The 27,207-nt window shown below is 50.7% G+C and overlaps 1 protein-coding gene across 1 annotated transcript in view; it reads left to right on the forward strand.

The window, feature by feature from the left end:
- TIAM1 (TIAM Rac1 associated GEF 1) overlaps window positions 1–27,207 on the forward strand; it is a 96,069-nt gene that overhangs the window by 16,472 nt on the left and 52,390 nt on the right. The window contains exons 2-3 of the mRNA XM_057368174.1: window positions 11,328–12,310; window positions 25,323–25,767. Coding sequence (XP_057224157.1) covers window positions 11,328–12,310; window positions 25,323–25,767 — 1,428 coding nt within the window. The remainder of the gene's footprint in view (window positions 1–11,327; window positions 12,311–25,322; window positions 25,768–27,207) is intronic.

Raw genomic sequence — 27,207 nt, forward strand, 5'->3', positions numbered from 1 at the left:
CGCCTCTCCCCCGATGCACTCCCTGGAAAAGAAGGCAAAGCCTTCATTTTCTTTGGAGGCCACACTCAGAGCTGATGGGTATCAGCTTTCCTCCCTGAGCTGCCTTAGCCTGGCTTTGGTAGTTCTGGCTTTTCCTCTCCAGAGCATTTGCTGATCCCTCCTTTTCCCGGCTCTGCTCCCTGCCCCACTCTTCCCAGGGTGGGGGCTCGCCCCTGAGCCCCGAGGGTGTCTTCTCCTGGGATCCCATCGCTCATGGGTTTTGTCCCCTGTTAATTAAAGTAGCAACACCCACCATGTGGCCCCGGTGCTGTGTGCTCCTCCCTGGGGGAAGAGCCGCGCCGRGAAATGTGACTGACGAGTTGTGACTGAAACCGGTCAGCCCAGATAAACTGAAGCCATCAGGTTCTGTCAGGACGTGCAAGATAAAACCTGAACGCCTCGTTTACCTTCAACAGTGCCAAGCTGGTACARCCCAGCCGAGCTTTGCATTCGTGGTTTCCCCTTCTGTGCCCGCTGGAGGAACGGGGCTGCGCGATGGCAACGCCCGGCTGGGAAACCTGCTGGGGTGCGCCTGATAACAGGGGAGGGACAGCCCCACCTGGGCATCTGCTCCCCTGCCTCCTGCAGGCTCTGATGAAGGGGGGCAGCATTCCCAGTGGGGTTTTGGGAAGCTTGGCTCCAGCCCGGCTCCTTTTTGTCGCTCCCGTTGTCTCCGGCAGCCGCGGGGGGAGCGCTCAGAGCAGGCGGAGRGTGGGGGTCGGTCCTGTGGGCAGTCCTGGCTTTCGGTCCGGTGAGCGGCTGTCTGAGCATCCTCACCTGTCCCTGTCCCACCAGCCACCGTGTCTGTGCTGTCACTGATGTGGCAGACTGTGATATTTGGCAAGTGTGGGGTGTTCAGTGCGCACTTTGAGCTGGCTGAACACGGTGCCCTGAAAGGGGATGTGGCTGTTGGGTCCCTGTGCCGCTGTGAGAGCGCTGTGCTCGCAGGGACGAGGGAGCTCTGGGAAGCCTGCCCGGCAGGAATCCCTGCTGCTGCCCAGCCCCTCTCTATCCCACCCCGGTGGAATTCTAGGGAAGGCTGAGACCTGAGCTGTGCTGATTTAAAAGCACAAGAGATCTCACAGAGAGATCCCGGTGCCAAACCTCGTGCAAGGCGTGCTGTCGTCTGCAAAGGACATCCTTTGCTTCAACACTTTTCCTGATGATGCTTCCCTCGGGGCCTCGGCACGGAAGTCATTTTGCTGTCCATTCTCCTGGCTGTGAAGCAGTAATTGAGGTCACTTTGGTGCTCGGTGGGGTTCCTGGTGCTCCCTCAGGAAGGGTGTGACCAGCAAGGGAAAGCTCTGCTCGTGGTCCCTCTGCCTGAGCTGTATTTCACACGGTTTTTCCGCAGACCTCTGGAATCCCTCCCTAGTACTTAAGTCAGGGTGTCTAAAATTAGATACTTCATATCTCAGGCACCATCTTAATGATCTGTGTGAGGTCTCTGGCATTGCTTGAAAATCAGATTACTTACCTCAGTGCTTAAATGAGGAGATACACTGAGCACTTCCTCTCCARTTCCCCCTACCCCAATTATTGCCCTTAATTTTTTTCCACAACATTTTAATCCTTCACATCCTGTCTCCTCGGTCACTCAAGCCAAGGGTTTCAGTTTTTATTGCTGGAGCCTGTGGTGCTGGGTGGTTCTTCCACTCCTTGGCTGTACAGTGAGAGCTCCCACAGATGCATTTGGAGTTCTGTCTGCTGGCCTGAAAGTCTTCTTTTTGCTTCTAAACCTTTTTAGCGCGTTTGGCACGTCCTACCCTTGCTGTGTATCAGCAGTTCCCCGCTCACTTGGCACAAGGAGAAAGTCCTTTTTAAGTGAAGTGTGATAACAATAACATAAAACCTAAAAGTAAATAAACAAGCCACACCKTATTTTTTATTTCAGCTGCATTTTGGGAWTTTTTTTTTCTGTAAGTAAAATAYCAATGTACACCCAGTGCTTGTAGCCTCCACGAGGCCAAGTGGACTCCTCCTTCCCTGCAGCTCCCTTGTGGCCAGGCTCAGTCTGCCCCACAGGCTCCAGGGAGTTGCCTTCATGGCTCCCCATAGATTTGCTTATGTCTGATGATCTGAAATTAGAATCCTTCCCCTGTTCTGCCCTTTGCTGGAAACGTGTAAAACCTTGCAGATTCCCCCCAGGGCAGAAAGGGGGAGTTTCCCACCATTAAAAATAAAAGGGAAGGAGAAAGAGTTAAAACATGCTCAGATAGCTGTAAAAATGATTGAAAAACAAACAAACGCACAAGCATGTGAGTTATTCACATCYCCTCGATAAATATAGAAACCCTGGAGAGGGGGCTTTCCCTTGGGCTACCTGCTCTGCTCTCCCATTCATTTATTGCCAATGCCCCACGGTGCTTTGCCGGTGTTGTCTCTTGGGTTTGTTTTCTTCAGCTGGGATTTGGGCATGGCTGACAGTTGGCTCAGTGGAGGTTTAAGGTCTCTTGACAAACCTCCCTCCCTCCCTTCTTCTTCCCTCCCTTGGAAATTGTCATAGGGGTGGTGCTGCAGCTGGAGGAACAGGGCTTCCCACACCTTCCCTTCGGGATCTCTTCTCAAAGGGAATGTGGGTTTATTTTTCTTTGCCCTCCTCTTCATCTGGAGGATCCCCAGCATTGTTCTGCCAGCCGTGACAGACACGGAGGTTGCGTGTGAAGGAGATGCTCACAAAGAGCTTTTACAGCTCCAGCTCTGCCAGCCAGTTCTGAGGGATTTATGGATGGTCCCCCCGGCCCTTCTGGATGGTCATTGTCACCAGGCTTCGGTGTCAGGAGCAGCCATTCTCCTCAACAGGTAGTGTAAGCTGGGGTTGGTTTCAAATTCATTTTTCTCAGAAGTCGTCCTTGGTTTCAAATTAATTTTTCTCACAAACAAAGGTTTCTATGACATTTTAAATGTCATAAAGAGAAAACACAGAGAGGAGCACGTTTGTAATTTATTTTCACTGCTTTWAAAGTCAAGCAGCGTCTGCAATCCTCTGAAGTTGGTCTTGGGGCTCAGTGTGTACATCGGGAGYGGGGAAGCTTGGAGCATTTCTGAATTGCATTTCTGAACACAGATCTGGGCACAGAGCAGCTCTTCTCCATCCAGCACAGGAGTATTTACCTTAGTGTCAGGGCAGGGGATTGGCTGGACTCATTTCGTCAGCAATTCATATTAGCTAACTAATGATTAGCTGACAAAAGGTGGCCTCCAGTCACAAATAAAGGGCCTGATCCTCCATTTCAGGAGATGGGATCGAACACTGGAGTTCTACTGGCGTGGAACTGGGATTGTGGGTGGGGAATACACCCAGAGCTACTGCTGAATATTGAAGAGTTTTTGTATGGAACGACTGCTGCTTCCTGTCTCYGTGTGTACATCTTGATGTGTAATGATAGAGTTACCAAGGGCTTCTCCAAACTGGATGAAGATTTGCTTAACAACCAACTGATTGCATTTGAAATCTGACTAAAATAATGCCTCATAAAATGAAAAAGTAAAAATAGAATTGAAAGAGAGTTGTCCTCCTCACCAACTTTTCCTGTTTGCTGGACAAGGGGATATATTTGCATGCAGATTTTTCCTGTGCTGGAAAGGAAGAGTTGTGCTTTGAAAAGAAGGCTTTTAGAAAGCTACAGCTTCCATATTTTTCATCCATTAACCTTCTTGTCAAGTGTCRGCAAGCAAAAAGGAAACAGGTGTGCTGGATCTTTCTCCAAACTCTTGGCACTGCAGACTGCTCGCAGCATGTGAAAGGCAGAGCTCTTTGCTGTACCTGGAGTCGCAGGTAGCAGATGTGAGGAATAGCAAGGCGCTCCTTTGATCCTCTCTGCTCCCTTGTGCTGCGTTTCATCCATCCATCCTTCCATCCATCCGCGGAGGTTGCCTGCGCGCTCCCCGGCCAGGACTGGCAGCACGAGGAGTCCTGTGGGAACTCCTTGGGCTGGTTTTTCCAGGCACAGTTTAGTGGCTGTGCAATAAATACAGCTGTGCTGCTTGCAGACCTTCAAAGAACGCGGGGAGCTGCGCTGACGTGTGCAGGTGTCACTTGCACACACTGGGGACGGGCTGAGTGTGCCGGGAGCAGTCGGYGCTGACAGGGATGGTTTGGAGCACAGCAGTTTGAAAATCTTTATTTCATTTTCTAAAGAATTAGATCAGTTGTTGCATGTGTCAATGTCTACAAGTGTCCATCTCCCCTGAGAACAGACCAGTGGGTCACTGGTCAGCTTGCCCCTCGGCCAGTGTCCACGGGAACGAGCGTGTCCAGGGCTCTGTGCTGGAAGGGGAGTGTTGGAGCTGTGCTGGTGTTTGCTTCATCCCTTCCTCCTGAATGAGGAGCATGGGCGTCACTTTTTGCCCTGTTGGACCTTCCAAGACCTTATTGGAAGGAAGGCTTTGCCAGAGGCTGCTTCAGAACTCTGGAATTCCTGCTGTGGCAGAGCTTGGGCTGTTGGAATGAGCCAGGACACTGAGGACCATTCCAGTGCATATTCATGTCAGACAAAAGATGAAAAACTGATGTGCTTCTTGAAAAGTGTGATTTGGTTTCATTGAGGAGGGTTGTAAAAGTTAATAGGAGCAAAACTTTTCAGAAAAGAGTCGATGTGTGATGTTAAATCCTTGTCTTCTGGAGGAGCTGTGTGTGCCCAGCACTCASCTGTGCATGGCAGAGGATGTTGCCAGCCCTTCAGATGTGCTGGAGCAGCATGAGGATTGGGATAGAGCAGGATCCAGGTGCAAACATCCCCTTTTGAATGAAGGACTGCCAGGAGGGAAGGGTTTTTGCTGGAAGAGCACAGGTGCTGTGTGGAACAGGCTGCCTCAGAGTTGGTTTCTTCAGGGGAGTGACCAGAGTTKGTGTCACCCTGGAGCAGATTTTACTGAGTTACAAACTCCTCAAAACCTGTGTCAGGATGGAAAATCTGTGTCTGTTTGGTTCTTCCTTTGCTCAGTCTTTTGGGGGCAGAAGCAGGCGGATCTGAACAGAGATGGGGGCAATTCCTTTTCTTTGGGAGGTGAGGAGTGCACGTGGCAGGGCTGCTYCCTGTGCACTGGGTGCAGGTGGGGAGCCTCTTGCCTCTAGGACCCTTTTTGTCAGCAAGATTCCCCTCTTGGAAATCATTGGCAGCTGGCACAATAATGAGTCCATTTCAATATAAATGAGCTTCGTTTTATTAATTTCTGCCAGCTCCTGAGCAATTCATGAACTGCTTTTCAGATCTCAACCAACAGCTTGGGGGAAGAGGGGGAGGTGGGGAGCAAAGAAAGGAACCTGAAGGAACAGAAAGAAAAGGAGAATATTTTTAATTTAAAGAAGAACTGGTGACTCTCATGTCTTTGGASAATCCAGCCAAGAGCGAGGATCACACCTTCCGCACCAAGCAGCTCTGAGAACATGAATGGTGTCAGTAATCCCTGCCCAGGTTTTTGTTCCGTGGGACTTGTGGAGAAGTTGATAAGTCTCCCGAGTCCACGTGCACTGCTGAGGTGACRTTTCACTGTCGCTGCCTGGCTGGGAGAAGGGAGAGTTGGGTGGGAGCTGGATTGGGAAGCACATTCAGCCTCTCCCAGGCCTGAACTTGAGCCAGGTCCTTGCAGGAGAGCTCACCTGGGGTACCAGGCCTGGGAAGGGCTGGGATTTGGTACCCACACGAGCTCAGCGCCTGACTTGAGGACTGTCCTTAGGTCTTGTCTCAGGTCTCAGTAAGCACAGGCTGGTCTCTGRTACTCATGCCTTCATGAGCACAATGAACCCGGGAATCCTTTCCTTGCTCACAAAACCAGCTGTAAACACTCTGCCCCAATGTCTGATTCACCCTGGAAAATGGTAATGAATCCCTGCCTGGAGAGCTGTCCTTTCTGTGAACGAGACAGTCTGCAGAGAAATCTCCTCTGCGGCCTCCCGGCTTCCCCTGGCGGGTGGGTTCCCCTTGGCTGCCAGTTCAGCCCTGCTTTCRTGGAAGGTTCAACCTCTCCTGGTGGTCCTGTTCAGATGCAGGTGTGGTTTTGGCTCTGAGCTGAGACAGACTGGCCTCAGCAAGGGGATGCTGAACTCTGGGGGGATTTGGATTGTGCAGAGCTGCGGGAAGAGRAACTCTCCGTGTCCTGTGGTTGGGGCTGGTGGTGCTTGGCTGTGTTTTTCATTTATTCTGCCACCATCAGATTCCATCGTGTGAATCTGAGCACAGCACTCGATTCCTTGGGTAAGTGCTGCTGACAGACTCCRACAGAAGATGCTCCTCACTGCCCTCCCCACTAACCCGTGTCTGATTTGTTTTTCTCCCCTTTCTCCCCAGGTTTTTGGCATGTAGTCATAGACTCTGAGGCGGGAGTCGTGGAGTTGCTGAGTGGCAGGTGCTGACAGCCTCTGCAGTCCCAGTAACTGCTCACTTTGGGGTCATTTGCAATTCTGTGCCTCTAAATGCCACAGCTCTCTGGGGGAAGGTTGCGCTGGATCCCGGGACTGCCTCGGAAGGTACATGTGCGTCCCGGTGTTTCCTTAGGGCTGTGCTGTGGGGTGCTCAGGGAGGGAAGGTACATGTGCATCCCGGTGTTTCCTTAGGGCTGTGCTGCTCTGTGGGGTGTTCGGGGAGGGGAAGGCTGAGCTGCATGTTCTGGGCCTCCAAGTGGCTGTCAGGTGGCTCCTGGTGACATCCCTCCCTTCCKCCCTCTCTTCCTCTTACCCCGATTGCCTGCAGGGCTTTTCTGGAGTCCATCCTGTGCTTTAACACGTGTGAGAGCGGCTCACAAAACAGAAGTGGCTGGTTAAGAGGTTCTGATGTGAAAACAATGAAATATGCCGCTGGAGTTTCTTGGAAACTCAAAGGCTTTCTGTGGAATTTCAGCCTTTCTCTTGCCCTTTCAGAAAAGCACATTTTAATGACAGTAAAATGTGTGTGTTCACACTTGGTTATTAGTCTTGTACATTTTTCTGTGTGGTTCTGGTGAGTTCAGTAAAGATCTTTGCTGTTGGCTGGCAGATTTTAGCTAAAGTTTATTTCTGTAGGCTCGCTGCCCGCTGTGGGTTTGATCATTGTTCTGGTTCTCACAGCCTTCGAGCTATGCTCCAGGAGAAAAATACAGATTTGTCACCAGGGCCTCCCACTAGAATCTAATTTTAAATTTGCAATCTGTTGTCTTGTGAGGTGCTTCAAATTTGGTTGGAAATTTAATATTTTTCTGATATGCTTCTGGAATCTAGTGGTCCGACCTTTTGCAAGTTTAAGCGTTAGTAATACAGTTTAATTGAAATGAGTATTCTGGTTTTGTAATATCAGGGGTTGGGGAAGAGGAAGGAAAACAACTGTTTTTAAAGGAAATTAGGTTCTTTGAGTGGGCCATCATCAGTGGTCATCTAGAATGTGATATAATTGATGTGTAACCACTTCATGTGAGACTCATCTGGCAAAACCTCAGCAGTTCAGCTGGAGGTCAGTCTGCTTTTCCAGGGTACCCAGTGTAGGGAGTGCTGCTTTTACCAAAGCTTTCTTGCAAAATTCTTGTTCTCCCTGCTGGCAGCCTCATCTCGATATCAACCTTAACTCTGAGCTTTCAAAAAACGCATCTCAGCCCTCTGTCCTGTCTCTTGATGTGCCAGCTGGCCTTTAAAGKTGACTTTCTTGAATACTTCCACAATGGTGACACTTTCCCTGCTCTGAACCAGGAAGGAGCAGTTTTCTGGGAGAGAGAGCCCTTTCCCAGCATGAATGGCCAGGCCACCTCTTTGAGGATGTGGAGGAAGAAGGTGCCAGCCCTCATTTGCCTGGCTTGGGCCACAGATACGAATCTGGATCTTCCGCGTCTCCGGCGAGTGCCCGAGTCATGGAGCTGGTGCCTCTTCAGGGAGATGTGCCTGTCTCCCTGCCTTGCTTTCCAAACCTCTCCCTCACAGAGACAGATTTTGTCAAAGGCACTCCATTCCCACTAAGAGTTTGGGTTTTGATGAATTGACATTTTCTGCTGTAAAGCCTCCAGCCGGTTGTGCTCGCAGCGCGTGGCCCTGCACTGATCTCTGCGAGCTTCGGGGTGACTTGTTCCTGACACCCCCACAGACCTGCAGAAAGCAAGGACATGCATCACACGGGATCTGTGTCGTATCCTGGTGGCACCTTGGTGGGTCTGTCAGGGTCCCCTTCGCGTTTGGCAGTTGAGTGAACAAGGGGAGCCTTTGTCCTCGCGGCGCTTGCGWGCAGCTCCCATTAACATTACTCATTTTCTTAATTTGATACAGATTTTGTCATGGAGTGTRCTAAATGCAGTTAAGCCACAGACAGGCAGCATCTGGCAGTCTAAGCTAGAGCAGTTTGAGACGCTGCTGCCCCAGGGTGTTTGGTTCATGTGAGGGGGAGGCTGGGACTGTCCTCCCCTGCCCAGTTCCTGCTCGCTGAGGGTGCTGGCATCTCAGTCAGGGCCAATTCCCCTCTCAGGGCTGCCTTTCCATGTCTGCCCGAGGTCACCTAACAGCTCCCTGTGCCAGAAAATGAGGAGGTGCCACACACTGTCCCTCCTCCTGCCTCCTKCATCACACATTGTCCTGTCCCCTCCATGTCCCCAGACAGGCACCCTTGAGCTGCCTCTGGCATGTGCCAGGCCAGCTCTCTAGCTCTGCAAAAACTAGCTCATAAACTCTTTTTTAATTTTTTTTTTCCCTGGATTTATTTTCTGCTGTTTTAGTGGACTCTGCTGCACTCTGAGCACTTGAATTGGTTCAGGGTAGCTGGTGGAAACATTCAGCAATGCGGAGGGGAGGCAGAAATGAGGGTGAGAAGGCAGGATGGGAGTCCCTTTCAGAGGACCCCTCTCAGGTTGGCCCAAGGTGTGTCCTGCATCTCCCAGGGGAGATGGGCACTGCCAGGGGAYGGTGACAAACCTGCCTGGCATGGCTGCAGCTGGATCAGCTGCACTGCCTGCAGCCCTCACACCCACCAGGGAATGCAGTGGGATTAGGGCAGGGCCTTTCAGAGGTGCAGGAGTGAGGTATGGGATCATTGATAGCTGTCTGGATTTGCAAACATCCTCACCCAAAGTGCCAATCCACAGAATTTAAAAGGATCAGCTCTTTGCTTTGAAGTCTGGCACTTCTAGTCAGTCTSTAGCAGATAGTTCCTTGTGTGAAATCACTCCTAAACATTCCTTCTGTGGGGAGAAGGCTTCCCTCCTTCCAGGAGGGTGTTATTTCCTCACAGGATGCAGCCTGAGCTGCTACTGCTTTCCTCACCAAGCCATTTGTGGTCCTGTTGCTTTTCTGGCTGTGGGAAATCTTGCCTGGTGTGGTCGGAAGGTAAAGAATCATTCCAGGTTTCAAGAGGACTATTAGAACTGCTCCTTCTCCTTAGATGAGTTGAGAAGGGATGGCTGAGATGGGATAARTGGCTGGAGACTGAGGATAGATGACTCTGCTGGGTGTTGCAGCCAGTGGGAATGCCGCTCTATGAAAAGTGTGGTTAGCAAGGAGCTCAGAACCAAAGCACGAAAGCTTTGCTGCAAGAGGGTTTCTTCTGCAAGAATGGAAAGGCTGGCTTTAGATATCTGCACAAGAAAAGATGCAGGGTTTTGTTCTTTAAAATGTTCTAAAGGCAAAAGCTGCCTGATGTTTGTTTTTCAGTCTGTATCAAAGAACTGTAGCTCTTAGGAGATAATAACCTCTTGTCTAGGGATTGATAAAATTCTTATTCTTTTTTCATTTGTTTTAAGATTTAGGTCTGCCCTTCTTCAGTGCATTAATTTTTCAAAACAAGTCATGGCAGGCAAAGGGAGTTCTGCCATTCATTTCTGCAGATGTGGGGCATTTCCTGATGTAGTTTACTTCACGTGCAGTTGTGATTATGTTCAATACAGAAATGTCCCAGTATTTGTGGTGCTGTCTGTTGCTCCAGCACTGAACAGACTTTCACCCTCAGTCACGAGCAGCTTTGCTGGGTAGAGGAGCAGAGGCACAATCCTCTGGCTGTGGTCAGAAGTGGCGCTGCAGAGCTCAGATCTGCTGYGCTGTCCTGAGGTTAAGTGCCATCCATTCCTCACTTCCCATCTATTTTTTGTAGGGCTAACTCAGTTCTGTGCAGTGGTAATGGTGTGTGTGTAGACAATGAGGGAAAATACGTGGTCACATTCATTCTGCAAGCATCTGGCTCAGCATCCATCAGCATCCCTGCAAAGGAAAGGAAATTGCCCCAAGAAATTAAAAACTCCAGGTTATTTTACTGTCAGGGCAGCTTTATTGTTTTCAACTAAAACTAATGGAAATACCTCAAAACAAAGAAGTTTTGTCTTGGAATTTCTTTTCAAGAGAGTTGGACTATTTTCCTCTATATAATTGTCTTGTGTGTAATTCAGGATCTCCTGAATAATTTTGAACTCTGGCATTTACTTTTCTTCTTCTTGCCACCAGGCCAGGAGGACCCARTACTACTGATAAAATATTTCTGACATTTGTTGAGTGAGATCACAGAGCTCAGAGTGTTTCCCAAGGTTGAATCAGATCATCACTCCCACCTCCTGGATGGGAAACCTGTTTCACGGCGGGATGTGCACAGCTGAATAATGCAGGAGGCTGGAGCTGGGGCTGGGGACACAAACCCCATCCCTGCGTTCCAGCTYGGATCAAAGAGCTCAGATCTGCTTATCTGCTTCCGAGGGAGTGGGAAGGAGAGGTTATTTTCGTATAGTCTGAGTCACTCATGCTAATTTATTTTTCATAATATGGCTTTCTTGTGTGGGGCTCTCTGTACCTGCTTAATGTTGCAGTTTTTTGTTCCAGAAATCAAATCTGTCATTAGCTTGCTGCTGAAGGCTTGGATTTGTACTTTGCTGTTTGGTGCTTGACTTTGCAGTTCCTAGCCAAAAAAAGGTGGAATCTCAGCTATAGGTGTACATCGCTCTGTTTTTCAGCATCTTGTTGCATGCACATAAACAGCAACTGTTGATTTTTTGGGTTTGTTGGCTGGACTGATGACACTGATGCTGAGAATCACAGCTGGGACTGCACTGTGATGYTAAACTGGTTCCAGTTCATTCTGGAGCTTCAAGGTTCAGTCCTTCCCTCTTCTGCCCTCCTCATTTGCACCAGCAGAGCCACCTGGCTGTTTGCTGTGTTCTGATTTAACCATATTTCCAAGTTGGCTGGTGCAGCCGCTGGCTCCTTTAATTAATTCTGTGGGATTATTGCTGCAATTCCAGCCAGCCCTGCGAGGATCCGCGGTGTAGGTTTTGGGACAGTAATCAAATCGAGAAGCAGTTTTTGTTGTGTCGGGTGCCCGTGCTCTCCCCCTAACGCCACTCGCTGTGTGCCCTTGCAGACCGTGACGCCATGGGGAACGCCGAGAGCCAGAGCGTGGAGCAGGCGCTGTACGGGGACAAGCAGGCGGGCCTGGGCCGCAAGCACACGTCGCGCTCGCTGCGCCTGTCGGGCAAGGCCTCGCGCCGCGCGCGCCACGCCTCGTCRGGCAAGGCGGCGCACCGCGGCTCCGAGGTGAGCACGCGCTCCAGCAGCACCCCCAGCATCCCGCAGTCGCTGGCCGAGAAYGGCCTGGAGCCCTTCGTCGCCGACGCCGGCCTGGACGACTTCGGCGGCGCCATGTGGGTGGAGCGCGTGGATGCGGGCCTGCGCCCCGTGTCCTACCACACGGACTCGTCGGTGACRCCCAGCGTGGACGGCAGCACGGTACTGACGGCCGCCTCGGTGCACAGCGTGCCCGACTCAGAGGAGGGCCAGCTCTATGGCGACGAGGCGCCCTTCCTGGCCGAGGGCGACAGGCGGGCGCTGCGCTATGCGGCCAACGGCACCGCCTTCGCGGACGCCGCCAGCTTCAAGAAGAAGCGCTCCAAGTCGGCCGACATCTGGCGCGAGGACAGCCTGGAGTTCTCACTGTCCGACCTCAGCCAGGAGCACCTGACCAGCAACGAGGAGATCCTGGGCCTGGCCGAGGACAAGGACRCCGAGGCGGCGCAGGGCCCTGAGGCCAACGACAGCCCCCAGCCCCTGGTGTCCTGCCAGCGGGCCAACTCCATGAGCGACTTGTACTCCCCGAAAAGCGCCAGCGCCGCCATCAATGGCGGCCCCCGAAATGCCTTCGGAGGGTACTGCCGGAACCTGGCGTCCGACATCCCTGAGCTCGGGAGCCATAAGATGGCATCAGCCACCACCGAGGATGCGCCTTCCTCCTACAGCAACTACAACACGCTCCCCTGCAGGAAGTCCCACTGCCTTTCTGAAGGGGCCACCAACCCCCAGATGAGCCACAGCAGCAGCATGCAAGGCAGAAGGGCGAAAACCACACAGGTAAGGCTGTTTTCTTCTCTGATTTGGCATTTGCTGGGTCCATAGATAAAGGTTTTTCCAGGTTCTCCCAGGCTGTGTTTTCCTTTGACACCCCTTTCCCRAGCAGAGAGCTGTTTCCAGGAGAGAGCTGAACTAGTCGGTCTCCAGAGCTGGCTTGATCCCATCGCCATCCCTTCCATATCTGCAGTTCTCCTTGGACCTTTTCCACTCTTCACTGCCTCTGGAAAGGGAAATCTGCATTTGCCAGCAGAAGATTTCCCTGCGTGTTTCGCAGTGCTGACGGTGCCTTTTTTTCCAGGGTAGCTGCCAAAACTGATCACTCCACTGCAGAATGGTGTCCCCGCTCCTTGCCCTCCCTGCATTGTCACCCTCCCCTGGCTGCACTCGTGGCTGGAGGCWGAGAAAAAACCTGTCAGTGTTTCCCCTCCATGCTAAACACTCACTGGGCTGAAATTTCACTCTTTTAATTAGCTGACATTCGTGTCTGTGCAAAACATCTCCCTGAAACAGCGCTGGCACTGCCAGGCCTGCTGCAAACAGAGAAATGATGGGGCATGGAGATGTCAGAGAAGATGCTGCCTCTCTGAGCCAGGGACAGCCCAGAGTCCAGAGGAGCTTTGCTGTCAGCTGCCCCTCCTGCACTCCAGACACCAGGCCTGTGATTTGGTGGCTGCTCTCGTGTTGCCCTGATTTTCCTTGTCCTGCCTGGAGGATTTTTGGCCTCAGGCTGCAGGCAGTGGCTCTGCTGGCAGTTTGGTGGCAGATGATGTGTAGAGAGGGCAGAAAGGAGCTCCAAGCCCTGCCCTCCTCCCCCTGCCATGCCTGGCACMCGTTGTGGGCAGCCTGTGCCCCATTTGGGGTCATTTGGATCTTGTGAGAGCAGAGGTGCAGCTGCCTGCTGGAAGGGCTGGCACTGGTGTGTTTTACATTCACCATTCTCTAGAAATAGCTCAGAAACAGGACCTGGGGACACAGAGCAGAGATGGAGCAGGAATCTTCCCTCTGGGAGGTGAAAAGCCTTTGGTGCACCAGCCCAGGATAAAAAGCGAGAGAAGAACAACAACAACAACAAGCAAAAAGAAAAAATAGATGGGTTTTGGCAGCCTTGGACCTAACAGCTTTCCTGAAGACTGTTGGGTGCAACTGCTGCCTGCAGCCTGCTTTCAAGCGTTATTTAAGGAAAAGGAGAATAGAGTCAGTGATGAACAGCCAGGCGTTTGTTTTTCTTCTTGATGCCTATGCTGGCATTCAGAAGATTCCTCTGAGGCACGTAGTGAAAGTCTGGAATTTAAGTAGTATCTTGTGAGGCCTCAGCCATACCCAGGGAAATAATTTYGTGGGGCTGGTTTCACTGGATGTATCTCCTGAGACTGGAGATGATGGCTGTAAGGAGTCTTAGCAGTGATTATTACCATGGATAAATTCAACAAAATTAAAGCTTTGCAAAGGTCAGAATTTCTCCTCCCAAGTCTCTAATCCCAGCAGCATCCTGTAAGTATAAGATAGTTGTCAGAAATGAAGTCATGTCAGCCCCAGCCCAGCCTGAGCAAGCTTAGGGAAATTACTGTCATTATGTGTTGAAAAGGCGGAAATGAAGGCCAGATTTGCACAGCAAGTGAAAGGAGCAGTTCCTGGGTGAGCCTGGTGAGGTGGCTTTGGATGGGGTGAGAGGAGGGAAGGCACCAGTCTGTCTGTGTCTGCACCAGGCCCCCAGACCAGCAGAGTGTCACCCTTTGCTCCTCTCTCCTTGTCACCACTGGTGTGAGGTGTGGTGTGAGCTGAGGCTGTGTCACCACCCTGCTCTTACTGTGCTCCTTGGCACTGTGCTGGCCTGTGCCAGGTGGCACTTGGGCACCTTTTGGGTAGTTTTGTTTCCGTGTGCCCTCCCAGTCTTCCAGCATTTTTATCTTCATGCTCTGGATGACCCCATTGTCCCAGAGCCTGCCATGTGTATCCTCGTGCTGGAAAACACTTCCTGCTATAAATCTGTGCTTTGACCAGCCTTCTGAACTGCCTCCCCTCATTCCAATCCCACAAAATAATTGTTACATATTAGGGCCGCGAGGGCATCACACAAAGGTGACCCAGGGCCAAGTGTAATGTGGTGTTGGACATGGCTTTGCCTCTGGCCTCCAGGCCATGATGTGTCATTGCTCCGTGGTGTTACAGTGCAGAGTCACCTAATGGATTCTCATAGCCAGGAGTGAGGTTTCTGCCCACATCCTCCTGCCAGCCCTCTCAAGAATTTGGGGTTATGTTTGCCAATGGTTGAGTTTTTTTCCCGCTTTTTGTAGCTGAGATATGTACCTGGTTTTKTAATCTCAGCTGCCCTGGTGCTTGAAATGCTGGAAGGGCCTGATGGTCACTTGTAGGTGGCTTTGACTAGCTTAGTTCCTAAACAGGACACTGCCAGAAGGGCGAGTCTGACACCACAGGGATGGCCTTGTGCCCTGGTGTTTGGTTYCTGAATCCAGCCATCATCCCATGCACACTCAGCTGCGTGCATGAACATCCTCATGGTGATTTCTGTAAGTTAAATTTACTGCAGGTTGTCATTGGCTGTGCTTTCTGGGCTGTGCTGAGGAGTGCTCCTGGAAAAATGCATCCCAGAAAGAAGGTGCCAGAATCCTGGCTGTACATGGTTTGTTCTAATGCCTTATCCGTGGGTTCTTTGCAAGTACGTGGTTTACATTAAAGGGAAAAACACCAACAAACCAACAACAGAGAAGAAAATCTTTCCATGTCCAAATTGAAACCTTAAATGGAAYGGTAGGAGTTGCTCTCTGCTAATTGAAGGGAGTTTTTCCTATGGAGACACAATTCTATCCAATATGCACGAGTGATTAGCGCTCGCAGGGTGGCTCTGGGGCACCCACGCAGCAGTTCTGCTTTTCCCAACATTGTGCCATTAAGGGTTCAGCTGTGCCAAGAGAGACTTCCCGGAGAGCTCTGCTGGGATCGTGTTTGACTTTTGGAGCTGCTGTGGTGTAGGTGGAAAGGGCTTAATTGGCTGACATTTGCACCCATTTTTCCTTGAAGKGAGAAAGCACCGTTTGGATACAGCTTGTTCTGACTGTGGGTTGGGAGATCCCCAGGATCCTACAGCCTGTTCTGTGGGATCCGGATTTTGTTTAGTGGCCCTGTTGTGTCCCATGGCAGTGAAACATCTGCCTGCAGGAGACTCCCTCCTCCTGCTCCTCCTCCTCCTTCCCCTGGTATATGTTCAGGGACAAATGCACCCCATGTTCCCCTGCTGCTATGAGCCCTAACTGAAGTTTGAAAAAGGGAATTTTCCAGAGAAGCTGTGGCTGCCCCTGGATCCCTGGCAGTGTCCAAGTTCAGGCTGGATGGGGCTCAGAGCAGCCTGTGACAGTGGAAGGTGTCCCTGCATGGCAGGGAGTGGAACTGGGTGATCTTTAAGGTCCCTTCCAACCCAGAACCCTTCTGTGATTCTATGAATTAAGGGATGAAAACCTTGAGATATGGTTTTGTGCCTCCTCCTTATTCCATATTCCTTGTGAAGCTGAGTGAGGGGAGAGGAACAGACTTCCTGTCCAACTCACTTGGAAGCTGTGCCGGCTCCAGCATGAGCCCCAGGCCATGTCCTTGGTGTGTTAAATCCCCTTTTGTCCAATTTTCAAATKTATTACTATTTTTAGGCCTTTCTAGATAGCCTGCAGGAATCTGGGATCTCAAACCTTAAAAAAAAATAATCCAACATAAAAAATTTTGCAGAATATGCAAGAGATGAAACSAAGGGGTTTTGTGGGAATTAGATCAGGATGTACAGAGAAACCAGTCTAAAATTAGACAGTCTTTCCAGTTGATATTATTTTTTTACTATCTCAGGGAATTTTGTAACTGGTTATAGTGTTCCATTATGTTCTGTAGGATGGCTAAACTCCAGAGAGCCGATGCTTGGTTTTGAGTTGTGCAAAACTTTTTCACAAAATCATTTTATGGCACAGAGGATATAAACTCAAACTGGAAAAGGACCACACTGGGTCAGTCCCATGGGAGAACCATCCAGCTCACTTGTTCCCCAAATACCAGCTGCTCAGGAAAAGAAAGAGTATGGGGTGAATTTTCCTTTAGGGCATTGTTCCCAAAGCCAGAAGATTAGAGATTGGAGTCTTCCTGTGCGAGGAATGCATCCAAGTCTCTCAGGTTGACCTGTCCCCCATGGATTCTCTTCTCTGAAATMATTTTCTGCTTCTGGCTTCCACTGCATCCTGTTCATTCTCTGCAGAGCACTTGTGGCCTTCCAGCTTGCTCTCCCAGCCCTCCTTGGCCGTGGCTTTTCCAGGCAGAGCATCTTCAGCAGCTGAAGCTTTGCTCCTTTAAAGGAATTCCGCCTGTGGTCTGGAAAACATGGCTCTGTCCGACCTAAGCATGATCCCAAATCAGATTGACACGGACCTTTAATCTGAGCTGTTTGACTTCAGACAGAATCAAGGAATGAAATGAAGGCAGAGTTGTCAGCATTAAGTGATAATTACTGGCATACAGATTAGTGAGTAGGGTGTCATTGCTTTGCAGCTGCAGTGTGGGGCTCACTGATGCCAGACCCTGTTCACCCAGTCCCTCTCAGACAGAGGTTGCTCCCAAGGCGTTGGATGTAGCCTGAGCCGTGTTCCCAATCCCCTAAAGCTGGGGATGGGACCGTTTGGCTCATGGGCTGGATCCCACTGCTGGTCACTCTGCTGAGCCTCCAGGCAAAGCACCCTGATAACCCAAATGTCTCTGCCTTCAGCCCCCAACCACAGGGCCAGGGGAGGGAGGAAGGGGTGGGAATGGGCTGGGGAAAGTGGAAACTGTTCGTTTTGTGGCAGCCCAGGCTTGCATCAGGGTAAACTGCTTGGGAATCCACATCTTGGGTCCTGGCGTGGCARCTCTGAGCCCGGACCCACTGAATGCCTGTTATAGCCTGGCTGGGTGGAAGTGGATTCACTGAGGAAGGCTGGAATTGAGGGCTTCAGACCCAAACTCAGAGGTGTTTCCTGCCCTGTCACCCCGATGGAGGAGRTTAGATCAGGTATTTCCTAGTCAGGGTATTTTAAGGCAAATAGCAGTCATTCCCTTCAGAGCACACAACTCTGCCCRATATCGTCAGGGAAAGGAGCATGTGAAAATTGGTGTTTTGGTCTTCACTGGCAAATATTTTGATACTCTTTCAAAGACCTTAATTTGTTTTTCTTCCTTAGCTCTCGGCTGGAGGCCAAGGGAAAGCAAATCACCAGTCCTGATATTTGATCTGGCTCCATTCGGGCATGTTTTTTTTAAATAGTAGGACTTAGTCATTTCTACATGAGAAGTGTATATAACCACATTGGCAATAGCTGTATCCTCTGTGAGGCTATACACGCTGTGTGGTTTCAGTTCCAAGTATTTTGCWCTTAAAAATCACAGACAGGTTGCCCCAGCTGCTTGTTTGTTGGGCTCTGCTCGCTTAACGTGGATGCAATTTGCAGGAGTGCTCCTTTCCAGTGAAGTGCTCCATTGAAATGTTCCTTTACAGAGAGGTTCAGCATGTGGTGCTGTGCCTGGTTATCATCCCTGATGACAGGCATTTCGCTGCTTCTTTGAGTTTTGTTCAGATGAACTYGTCTCAGATGATGTGTTTGGATTTCAGCCTGCTGTTCCAGCAGCTGTCCCCCTTCCCTATTTCTACCCTCTCTATTGCATTTCTCAGAAAGAATTGCCTCTTCTTGGCTTCAGCAAACAAAAAATAACCCAACCCTGCATTTTAATTTAACTGGGAGGATTTCAGTGGCACGTTGCCCTTRGTTTAACTCGAGCACAGTTTGACTGCTTTTATTAGTTCCTGGTTTAGTCAGCTCCTCTAGAAACTTCCTTCAGCTGGGTGGTCCACTGGGATGAAAGCAGAGTGAATTTGGGGGGTCCTCAGCAATCCTGCAGGAACAGAGGGATTAAACACTGCAGCACCCGAGAACTGAGGGGATGAAAAGTGGGAATTCACCCCGAATCTGCGGAGGTGTCGGGAGCTGTGTGCAGGGACCACACTGCAAGACGCTTTCCTGGATTAGGGCTGGATTCTCCTTCGTGGAATTATGTACCTTAGCACCCCTCAAAAGTCAGTGCTAGAGCCAGGGAGGAGCTGGTGGCGATAATTTCCTTTTCGACATTTTCTATCTCCCAGCTCCAGGGCTGTACTTTCCTGACTGCTGCAGGARTCCCTGTGTGTCCATAAGTTACCTTTAGGGCATCTAAGGTAAGAAACCACRGATGATCTTTCTGAAGGGCCCACGTTTTGGCTGGAAAATGTCTGGGGAGTCAGTGAACCAAAAATGCTCCCAAGGCTGTGTGCCCAGAGCTGAGGTGACAGCTCAGCACGGAGGGAAGGAGTCCAGGGTGACACTGAGGAAATGCAGAGCTGCCTGCAGAGGATGTGGGGTTGACAGACCCTCAGTGCAGCGGTGTCTGCTGCCTGGGTCCCACAGGATGCACATCTCCCTCCCACATCCCAGGATCTCCCGGCTGCCTGGTACCTCCTCTGTCTTTCCAGGGTGCAAATGACACTGCAGGCATTCACCACGGTGAGCTCACWAAGAAATCCTGGGACCAGATCCACTGAAATCCTGCCTTAAGACTTTCCCAGGGATTATTGCCCAGACACCTGTGACTGTGACTCACCCTTTCATAATAACACCGAGTTTATTGCCAGGAGAAAGGTATCTGGAGGTTTGGGCTAGTACATTTTTGTCAGGGGCAAATTTCATTTCAGACAACCGTGACACAAACCTGCTTGCTTATTAAACCACTCTAAGCAGCTTTAATAACACATGCAAGAGTTTGTTTTGGTTTTTTCTAAATTTAATTTTTTAAAAATGTTGATTCTTTCAGACATCTCAAAAACTGCTGCACCAGCACAGTGAGTGCACAGAAGTAGGAGTCAAACCCTTTATTCCACTCAGGTTTCAGTTGCAATTTGTGATTTATCGGTGGTTCTCGGACGTGACTGTGGAGAAAGGATTCCATTTGGATTTGCAGCAAGCCATACCTTGACCATCAAATGATGGTGGAATCAGTACTAAAAAGAAGGGAAGAACCCTTATCAGGCCGATCTTTTTTCACCTAGGAGCTTCAAAGGGACCCCWGTCAGATAAAAGCATGCAAACCATCAGTCTGCTCAGCCATTTGAAATGTATTCTGCGGTGCTTGCCTCAGGAGCAGCCAGACAGGTTGTGTGCAATCACTCTCGCTGAGTGTGAACGTTTGATTGCTCTGTTGCTCAACAGGACAGGGAACAAAGGGTATGCACTGGCTTGGAGGGAGCCCCTTCCAAGGAAAACCCCCACTCAGCTGTACCTTTAATCTAATTTAGAAAGAAGTTTTAAGCACATGAGGAGCTGTTTATATTAGGGAAGTACGATTTTTCTTCCTAAATCAGCCCCTAGTGCCCATGAATCAGTRCTGTCGGTGGGGCAGGAGACAGTGAGTCAGCCAGGCCTGTCCCAGTGTCTGGCAGGGCTGCTGGGGGGAACTTTGGGAAGTGCAGCTACTGCAGGCACTCTGAGTGTGCCCATCATGAGCTGGAGAGTCGGGCAGGGCTCGTCCCATCCTGTGCTCTCTGCTAGCAGAGGCCAGTACCAGGTATGTTCAACATGGGGACACTGGAACCTGCCCCAAAACTCTTCCCCTGATTTTTGTTAGCTGAATGTAGACATTTTTCCTAAAGCAAAGGGTTGGGGTTTTTTTCTGTTTATCTTTTAAATTTAGCAATAATTATCTAACAAATGTGGCTGCAGCAGACATGCAGAGGTGTGARTATCACGTGAGTATTCAAAAGCTACAGCTCCAGATCCACTGGCCTGATGCAGCTGCTGCMTTACAGTTTTATTCCCCACTGCCTTGTTTTGTTTGTTTTGCCTGAAAGCCAGTGTTCATGTGAAGAAAACCCCCTATATTTAAGTGGTTTCTAATGCTTCCACTAGCACTTTACCCAGTTGTTCATCAGTTAAATGCTTCTCTGCACTCCATGGGGCTGTGATAACTCCTTCTGCTTCATTTCACTGGGATGCTCTTAGGGCTGCCCTGGCACGTGGCCTTGTTGGTGACAATGGCACCATTGAGCCCTGCTCTGGTCCTCATTCCACAGCAGACCTCTCTGGCAGTGGGCATTTCACCTCTCCCTCCTCTTTCCCTCTGGGCTCTCTGCTGAGCCTCCTTTCATAACCCCTGGGCACCTCCAGGGACATGGCAGCACTGCCAGTGTAAGGAATGGCGCTGCTTCTTGTGCCCTCAGCAGCACCAGGGATCCCAGATCCTGGTGGAAGCTCTGATGCTGTTTCCCACATMTCCCCATCACAACACAATCCCAGAGCCTGTTTAGTTCCCTTCCTCAGCCCGTGGTCTCCACATGCCTCTCTCCCTGCTTTCCCAGAGCAGCCTTCAGTCAGAGCAAGAAAGGCCCTGTGTTCATCACACCCTGCTATGGTTTGGGACTGGCTTGGGACTGTTTCCCCCTGAACCCCAGCAGATTTCTGTGGGATCACAATAGGAAACCTCTGTGCTTTGTGCAGAACCCTCAGCTGGGTGTTTAGTGAGGCTTCCGGAGCCTTGGGAGCTTTGCCTCCCCTGGGCTGGGAATGAGCTGACCCTGCTGCAGGAACTGGGCTCAGAGACCTCTTCACCTGAGCACTGAATGCCCTGAGCCCTCCTAACCCCACACGGATCTTCCCACGGGCCAGCRCTGCGGGCACGCCAGGCTCCCTCAATGCCGCCCTTCAGAGCCGGGATGCGATGCTGGCAGCCCTGCGCTGTGAACTGCTCTGACCTCTGTCTGCTCCCACCCTCCTGCTTCCACAGGCCCTCAATGGGCTGCCCACAAGCCTTTGATAAGGGATATTTAAGGGTGGAAAGGGGAGGGCAGGGATCGGAGGGAGATTGGGAGCAGGGCTGTAGCACTGCACTGAAAAGATCTTTTGACCAGTCCAGCCTATCACTTGCATTGTGGTGAAGATTATAGAGATCTGTGCAAAATGYGCTGCAGTTTAACCTCAGGAGCAAATATAACAAATATATATTCACTCTGAGTTCTCCATCCTTGAGGTTTTTTTGTAAGGTTGGGTTTTTTTTTGTTTTTTTTGTTTTTTTTTTTATAAACTGATTAACTCATGTATTAATTACAGGGTATAAGCCCCATTTATAGAGAGGRAACTGAGGTAATGCAGTGTCTCACCAAGGCTGCCTGAGAAGGCTGTGGCACACTGGGCATTGGGGACCTTGAGAGCCTTTACACTGCAGCTCTTGGGAAACTTCACTTTTTGGAAAAATACTCCAAGTGCTAATCGGCACCAAGAAAATTTGATSCATACGCTAGCTGGCAAGATTACAAATCCTATCTCCCTCAGGTTGGTGGTCTGTTTTAGTAGTTCTTTGTTTTCTTAAATCAACYCATTTTAACTAAAGCGAGACAAGCTTCCTAAAAGCTACATTGGCTAAGATTTTGGAATTAGCTCTGTCCTTTTAGTAGAGCATAGAATCATGGAATGGTTTAGGTGGAAGGGACTTTAAAGCTCATYCCATTCCGGTTCAMCCCCTGCCATGGACAGAGACACCTTCCACTGTCCCAGGGTGCTCCAAGCCCTGCCCAGCCTGGCCTTGGSCRCTGCCAGGGATCCAGGGGCAGCCACAGCTTCTCTGGGCACCCTGTGCCAGGGCCTCTCCACCCTCCAGGGAACAATTCCTTTCCGATAATCTGTCTAAACCTATTGTGTGTCAGTGTGAAGTTCGGGAGGAAGAGGGGCCAGGAAACAGTGATTCCATAGGAATGATGATCCCAGTGCTGCTGGGGGCTGGGTTCAGTTGTGCCTGTTGGTCACTGTAGCTGTGTTGGAGAGGGGCAGTGCCCTGGCTGTGCGAGTCTGGAGCAGCCGTGGCTCCCGTGGGGCAGTGCTGGCAGAGCAAGCTGCTCCATCCAGCTTTTCACAGCACAGGGCAAACCCTTGCTGTGGCAGTGTTTGTAAACACGGGGCTCTGAGCAGCACCGCTTCCCCTCCTCTACATGGAATGAGAAGGTGATTGTCTTCCACAAACAAATRTATGGGAGCAGCAGGATCCACGTGTGGCTGTGAGAGCTGCTTTGAGCAGAGACARGGCTGTGCTCACAGGAAACCCTGCTCGGCTCGTTCACTCGTRGAGGAGCAGAGCAATATTGGCTGTTCTGTCACCGTGTGCTGCATTAAATAACCAGATGGAGCAKCATCCCTGTGCTCACTGAGCAGGGCAGGAAGTGCTTGTTCCAGCTGGACAACAAACCTCCYTTGGGAAGCGGTGCTTATAAAGAACGGGCTCATCCCTTGAACATTAATGCCTTAAAAGTTTTTACCCGAATCTAGTTACTTTTACCCRGATTACTTTACTCCAAATTTTACCCGAGTCACTCTACTCCGAGTTTTACCCGACCTGCGTTCTCTGCTCCGGTTTTTACCCGTTACTTCTTACAATCGGATTTAAGTTACAGAGGAAACTAAGTGTCCGTGAAAAAAGCAGACGGAACAAAAAAAAAAAAAGGTTCAAAATATTCCTGAAACGAGATTAAAAACAAACGAGAGTAAATGTCGATGCCAAAAAAATGATATACTTTATTTTATAGTAAAAGAGAAGGAAAGAGAGAAGAAAGTAAAATAGAAAGAGTGTGCAGGGGGAGGGGAGGATGCAGAGGAACAGGGAGAAGGTGACAGGGTTAGATGGAGACATATCACCCTTCCGGGGGTCCCAACGACGTCTCRTTGCTCCCCTCCATCCGGTCTGGTGGGTGCTGAGGGTCCTCGCCGCTGCCGCCACRCACAAGAGTACASAATCCAGTGCATTAATGCACGTTTGGGGCAGCTGGGAACGCCCACGTGTCRCCCCTGCAGCGGGCTTGGTTTGACACTGTCTCTTGCAACACCGGGGATCTGTCGCATCATCGCTGCTGTAGGGTCTGGGGGTTCCTTTGGGGGGTCTTTGATGGGCTRTGACAGCCCCTCGACTGTCCTTCATGTGGATAAACTTGTCCCGGGGTGCAGGGCTGCACAGCCGAGCTCCTTTGCACAGCAGAGCACGAGCGTTTCTCTGCTCTGAGCACGGGCACACCCCATCACCCCTTCTCCCCTCATCACCCTTTGGTGTGAGGATCTGTGCTGGTCCGGTACCGATAGCTCAGGGGGGACGGTCCCCACCCGAAGGTGCTCAGAGTAGGTGCTAAGCGTGATCCCTTTGTGAATGTGTCCTTCTCTCCAGCTCTGAGATGTTCTGTATCTTATCTTCGATCAGCGGGCAGTGAGCAGTGCAGCCAGGTCCCATTCAGAGTTTTGGCGGCTTTCTCTGCTGCTTTTGTATAGTTTTACTATAGTATGCAGAGCGTCCTTAAGCCATCAACTATAATATTTCAGTCTCTGACATCACTCTACTCCGTTTTTTTACTCGAGTCACTCCGATTTTTACCCGAATCTCTCTACTCCGATTTTTTACCCGAACCCTTTTACTCTGCTTTTTACTCCACTTTTTTGAGTTGTCTTTTCCCCCCATAATAATTTTGTTAACAAATCCATTAAAAAATGTGTTTCAGTAAGGAGAAGCCTGTGACACTCTGAAAGGTTTTCATCATCTGTAGACATTAGTCAGCCCTTCCCCTGCACCTCATCTCTCCTCATCCAGCCCTTTGCTCCGCAGGGGGATGGTTTCAAAGAGAGCTGATGGAGGGTTTCTTTGTTTCCACAGAGTTGCTGTTGGATGCAAAGAAGGCTGGTGCTTAAACTAACATCTGGAAGCTTGTTTTCTCTCAAAATAAATACTTCATTCTGCTACCTCTTCTCAGAGACTCCTCTTTTTATTACTTTCTGAATCAAGCACCGGTTGCTCTTGCAGGAGACATAGAGGCTGAAAKTCCTGTTGTTTTGGCCACATTTCTCACTTCTTTGCGTCTTCTTCCCCGGCTACCTCTTCCCCCGAGTACCTAAAATGTTTGTTTCCATTTACAGGGCTTGGCCTTTGTCCTCCCAAATCTGCCGCCGATATCTGTAAATGCCAAGGTGGTGGTGAATACCCCTTGGGGGGATTAGCCTCGTAGCAGGGGGCAGGCTGAGTCACAGCCTTCAAAACGCCGCTTCAGCGGTGTTTTTCCCTGTCTTGCTCAAACTGACCGTGTTCTTGTTCGTGTCTCTTCTGACATTTCCACTGCAAGTTCTTGGGGACCAGGAAGGGTCTGTGGGATTTGGTGGGGAATATCACATGGCCCATCATTACAGTTTGTGATGAAAACAGAAATKATCTCAACCACATTAACCTGTCAGGAGGAAAAAAAAATAAGAGCCTTTTTGGTTACATAATTTTCAAAGGTCAGCCTTGGGGTGTCTGAAATGTATCTTCAGCTGTAGGTGTGAAAGCACAATATCAGTGTTTTCTCCTCAAAAYGCGTAGGTTGGGCGCTGCTTTTCTAGACGCTGCCAGTTTTTGTTACCATATGTTCTCCTTTTGCAAAACCTTTAGCACTGTTAACTCGGCTTAATGCAAACAGATGATGCTGCATCTTATGTTCCAAACTGCCGCGGCTGTAGCGGTACCACCTGGAGTGGTGTTTCCTAACCTGTGCTGGAATCTCTGCCTCTACCCCAGCCTTTCCTCCAGTTGTTCAGCTCCAGAAGGAAGGAATCCTACCTTAGATGCCCCAAGGGCAAATTATGGACCACCGGGACTCCTGCAGCAATTAGGAAAGTGCAGCCCCAGAGCTRTGAGGTACAAAATGTTGAAAATGAAACTGCAGGGAAATGCATGGGAAGCTTCACCCTTCTGTCCGAGGTGGAGAGCCCTTCACTGACTGAAGACAGCTGTGGTGCCTGTTTGTCACCTTCCCCACCTTTTCCTCCAGTTGCTTGTCTTCGGGAGGAAAAGAGATGAGGGATGTACAGTGCCAGGCCAAATGGAGGTGTGGAGAAATGCGGTGTCACCTGGGCATTCGGGGTCTCAGCCGGGCTCTTCCCTCACTCCACATCTCTCCCACCCCCAGGATGTCAAYGCGGGCGAGGGCAGCGAGTTCACCGACAGCGGCATCGAGGGCGCAGCCACCGACACGGAGCTGCTGTCGCGGCGCTCCAACGCCACCACGGCCAGCTACTCGCCGCCGGCCAGCCGTGCCTTCATCGGCAGTGACAGCGGCAGCAGCTCGGCGGGCGATGGGCTGCGCCAGGGCGTCTACGAGAACTTCCGCCGCGAGCTGGAGATGAGCACCAACAGTGAGCAGCTGGAGGAGGCTGGCTCAGCCCTGAGTGACGAGCAGAGCAGTGGCACGCTCAGCTCCCCCGGCCAGTCCGACATCCTGCTGACCGCYGCGCAGGGCACCGTGCGCAAGGCCGGCGCCCTGGCCGTCAAAAACTTCCTGGTGCACAAGAAGAACAAGAAGGTGGAGTCGGCCACGCGCAGGAAGTGGAAGCACTACTGGGTGTCCCTGAAAGGTAYACAGAACATGGGCAGGGGTGTGTGCGGGTGGGCACCCGTGGTAACTTGTCACAAAAACTGCTGTGAACTTCAGTGTCCTTCACACACAGTGTGAGGAGTGGCCCTGCTGTTTTTCAGAGGTTGTACGTGGCGGTTGCTGATGTGCTCAGTGATGGCACCTGTGTAGTTTGAGCTATAGTATTGGGGTGGCTTCCCTGGGCACCTGGTGTGTCCTTGGAGAAGTGTGTCTGTGGCTTGCTACCTGCTAAATGTCCATGTGCCACTGCAGGCACAGGATGGTGGAAGCCCTTAGGTGGTGACAATGGCCTTCACACAGGGGCTCTGACACACTCTGCATCCCTCCTGTACCTCCTGGGCTGTAGGGCCTCCCCTTCCCCAGGAGATGCTTCACAAGTATAAACACCAAGTGAGCTGCAGCACAGTTGGGGTGTTGTGTGACAGGAAGCCAAGGGTTGGTCATTGAGGCTGGCATGTGGCTCGGGTGACATTTGCTCTGGTTGTGTCACCCACCCCGTGATGGGCAGCCCTCAGYACCTGGCCATGCTGCTTCCTGCCTTGGCTTCCCAGGACACAGATCCTCTTCTCCCTGGATTGCTGCAGTTCCTGCCTGGCTCATATGTGCTCATAAACTCATCTTTATGTGGTTCAGCAGCAGTGAAACAGGAAGCCACAGTTTTAGGACTGGCCTCCCTGTCCTCYGCTGCGGCTGGAGCCAGAAGAAGCAGAGCTGTTTCCTGCTCTAGTGGGGTCACCCAAAAAGCTCCATGTGCTCAAACTCTGTCCTCCCCACGGAGAGCTTTTCTTAGAGCACTTGTTGRTTTTTAATTTGCAGCACTGTTTCGAAACCAATCGCGAAGTTAGGAGCCAGCTCTCCCTTGGGGCCATGGGAGAGGAGAGAGGAGGTGAGGGGTAGCCCTAATCTCCTGCGAGGAGGGGGCCCTGTGGCAGGAAGGTCTTGCTGTGAGGATCAGGCAAACAAAGGGCCATCTGGGAGRAAAAAGGGGAAGGATGAGCGGGGAAGTGCTCTTGTTTTGAAGTGCTTTGACTCAAGCGGAGTGTGAACTCCTTGGATTGCTGTGCCTTGGTACTGGCAGTGTTTACCCCAGGCTTTGAAGTGAGCAGCTGCCATTGTTCGGCTGCAAATAGTTTTCTGAGAGCCTGGGTACCAGAGCATCCCTTTCCATTGAMACAGCAACTGCGTGCCAGCTTATAAACAACTGGGGATCCTGTGGGAAGCTGCGAGAGGAGGAGACCCTTTTCTGTTTTGGAATTTCCAAATTGCACACTTGCTCTATGTTTTTTCCTCCTTCACTCGGAGGATTGTAAAGATAATTTTGTAACACTGAGCAAGTTGTTTGCTGTCCCCAGCTAGGATTTTTTGTCTGTCAGTCTTTCAGCAAGCACAGCTCATCCCAGCCCATTTTAATTCCAGTTCC

Source organism: Malurus melanocephalus, unplaced genomic scaffold (assembly GCF_030028575.1).
Source record: "Malurus melanocephalus ecotype Western Australia unplaced genomic scaffold, MMel_1.1 scaffold_89, whole genome shotgun sequence".
Taxonomy (NCBI): domain Eukaryota; kingdom Metazoa; phylum Chordata; class Aves; order Passeriformes; family Maluridae; genus Malurus; species Malurus melanocephalus.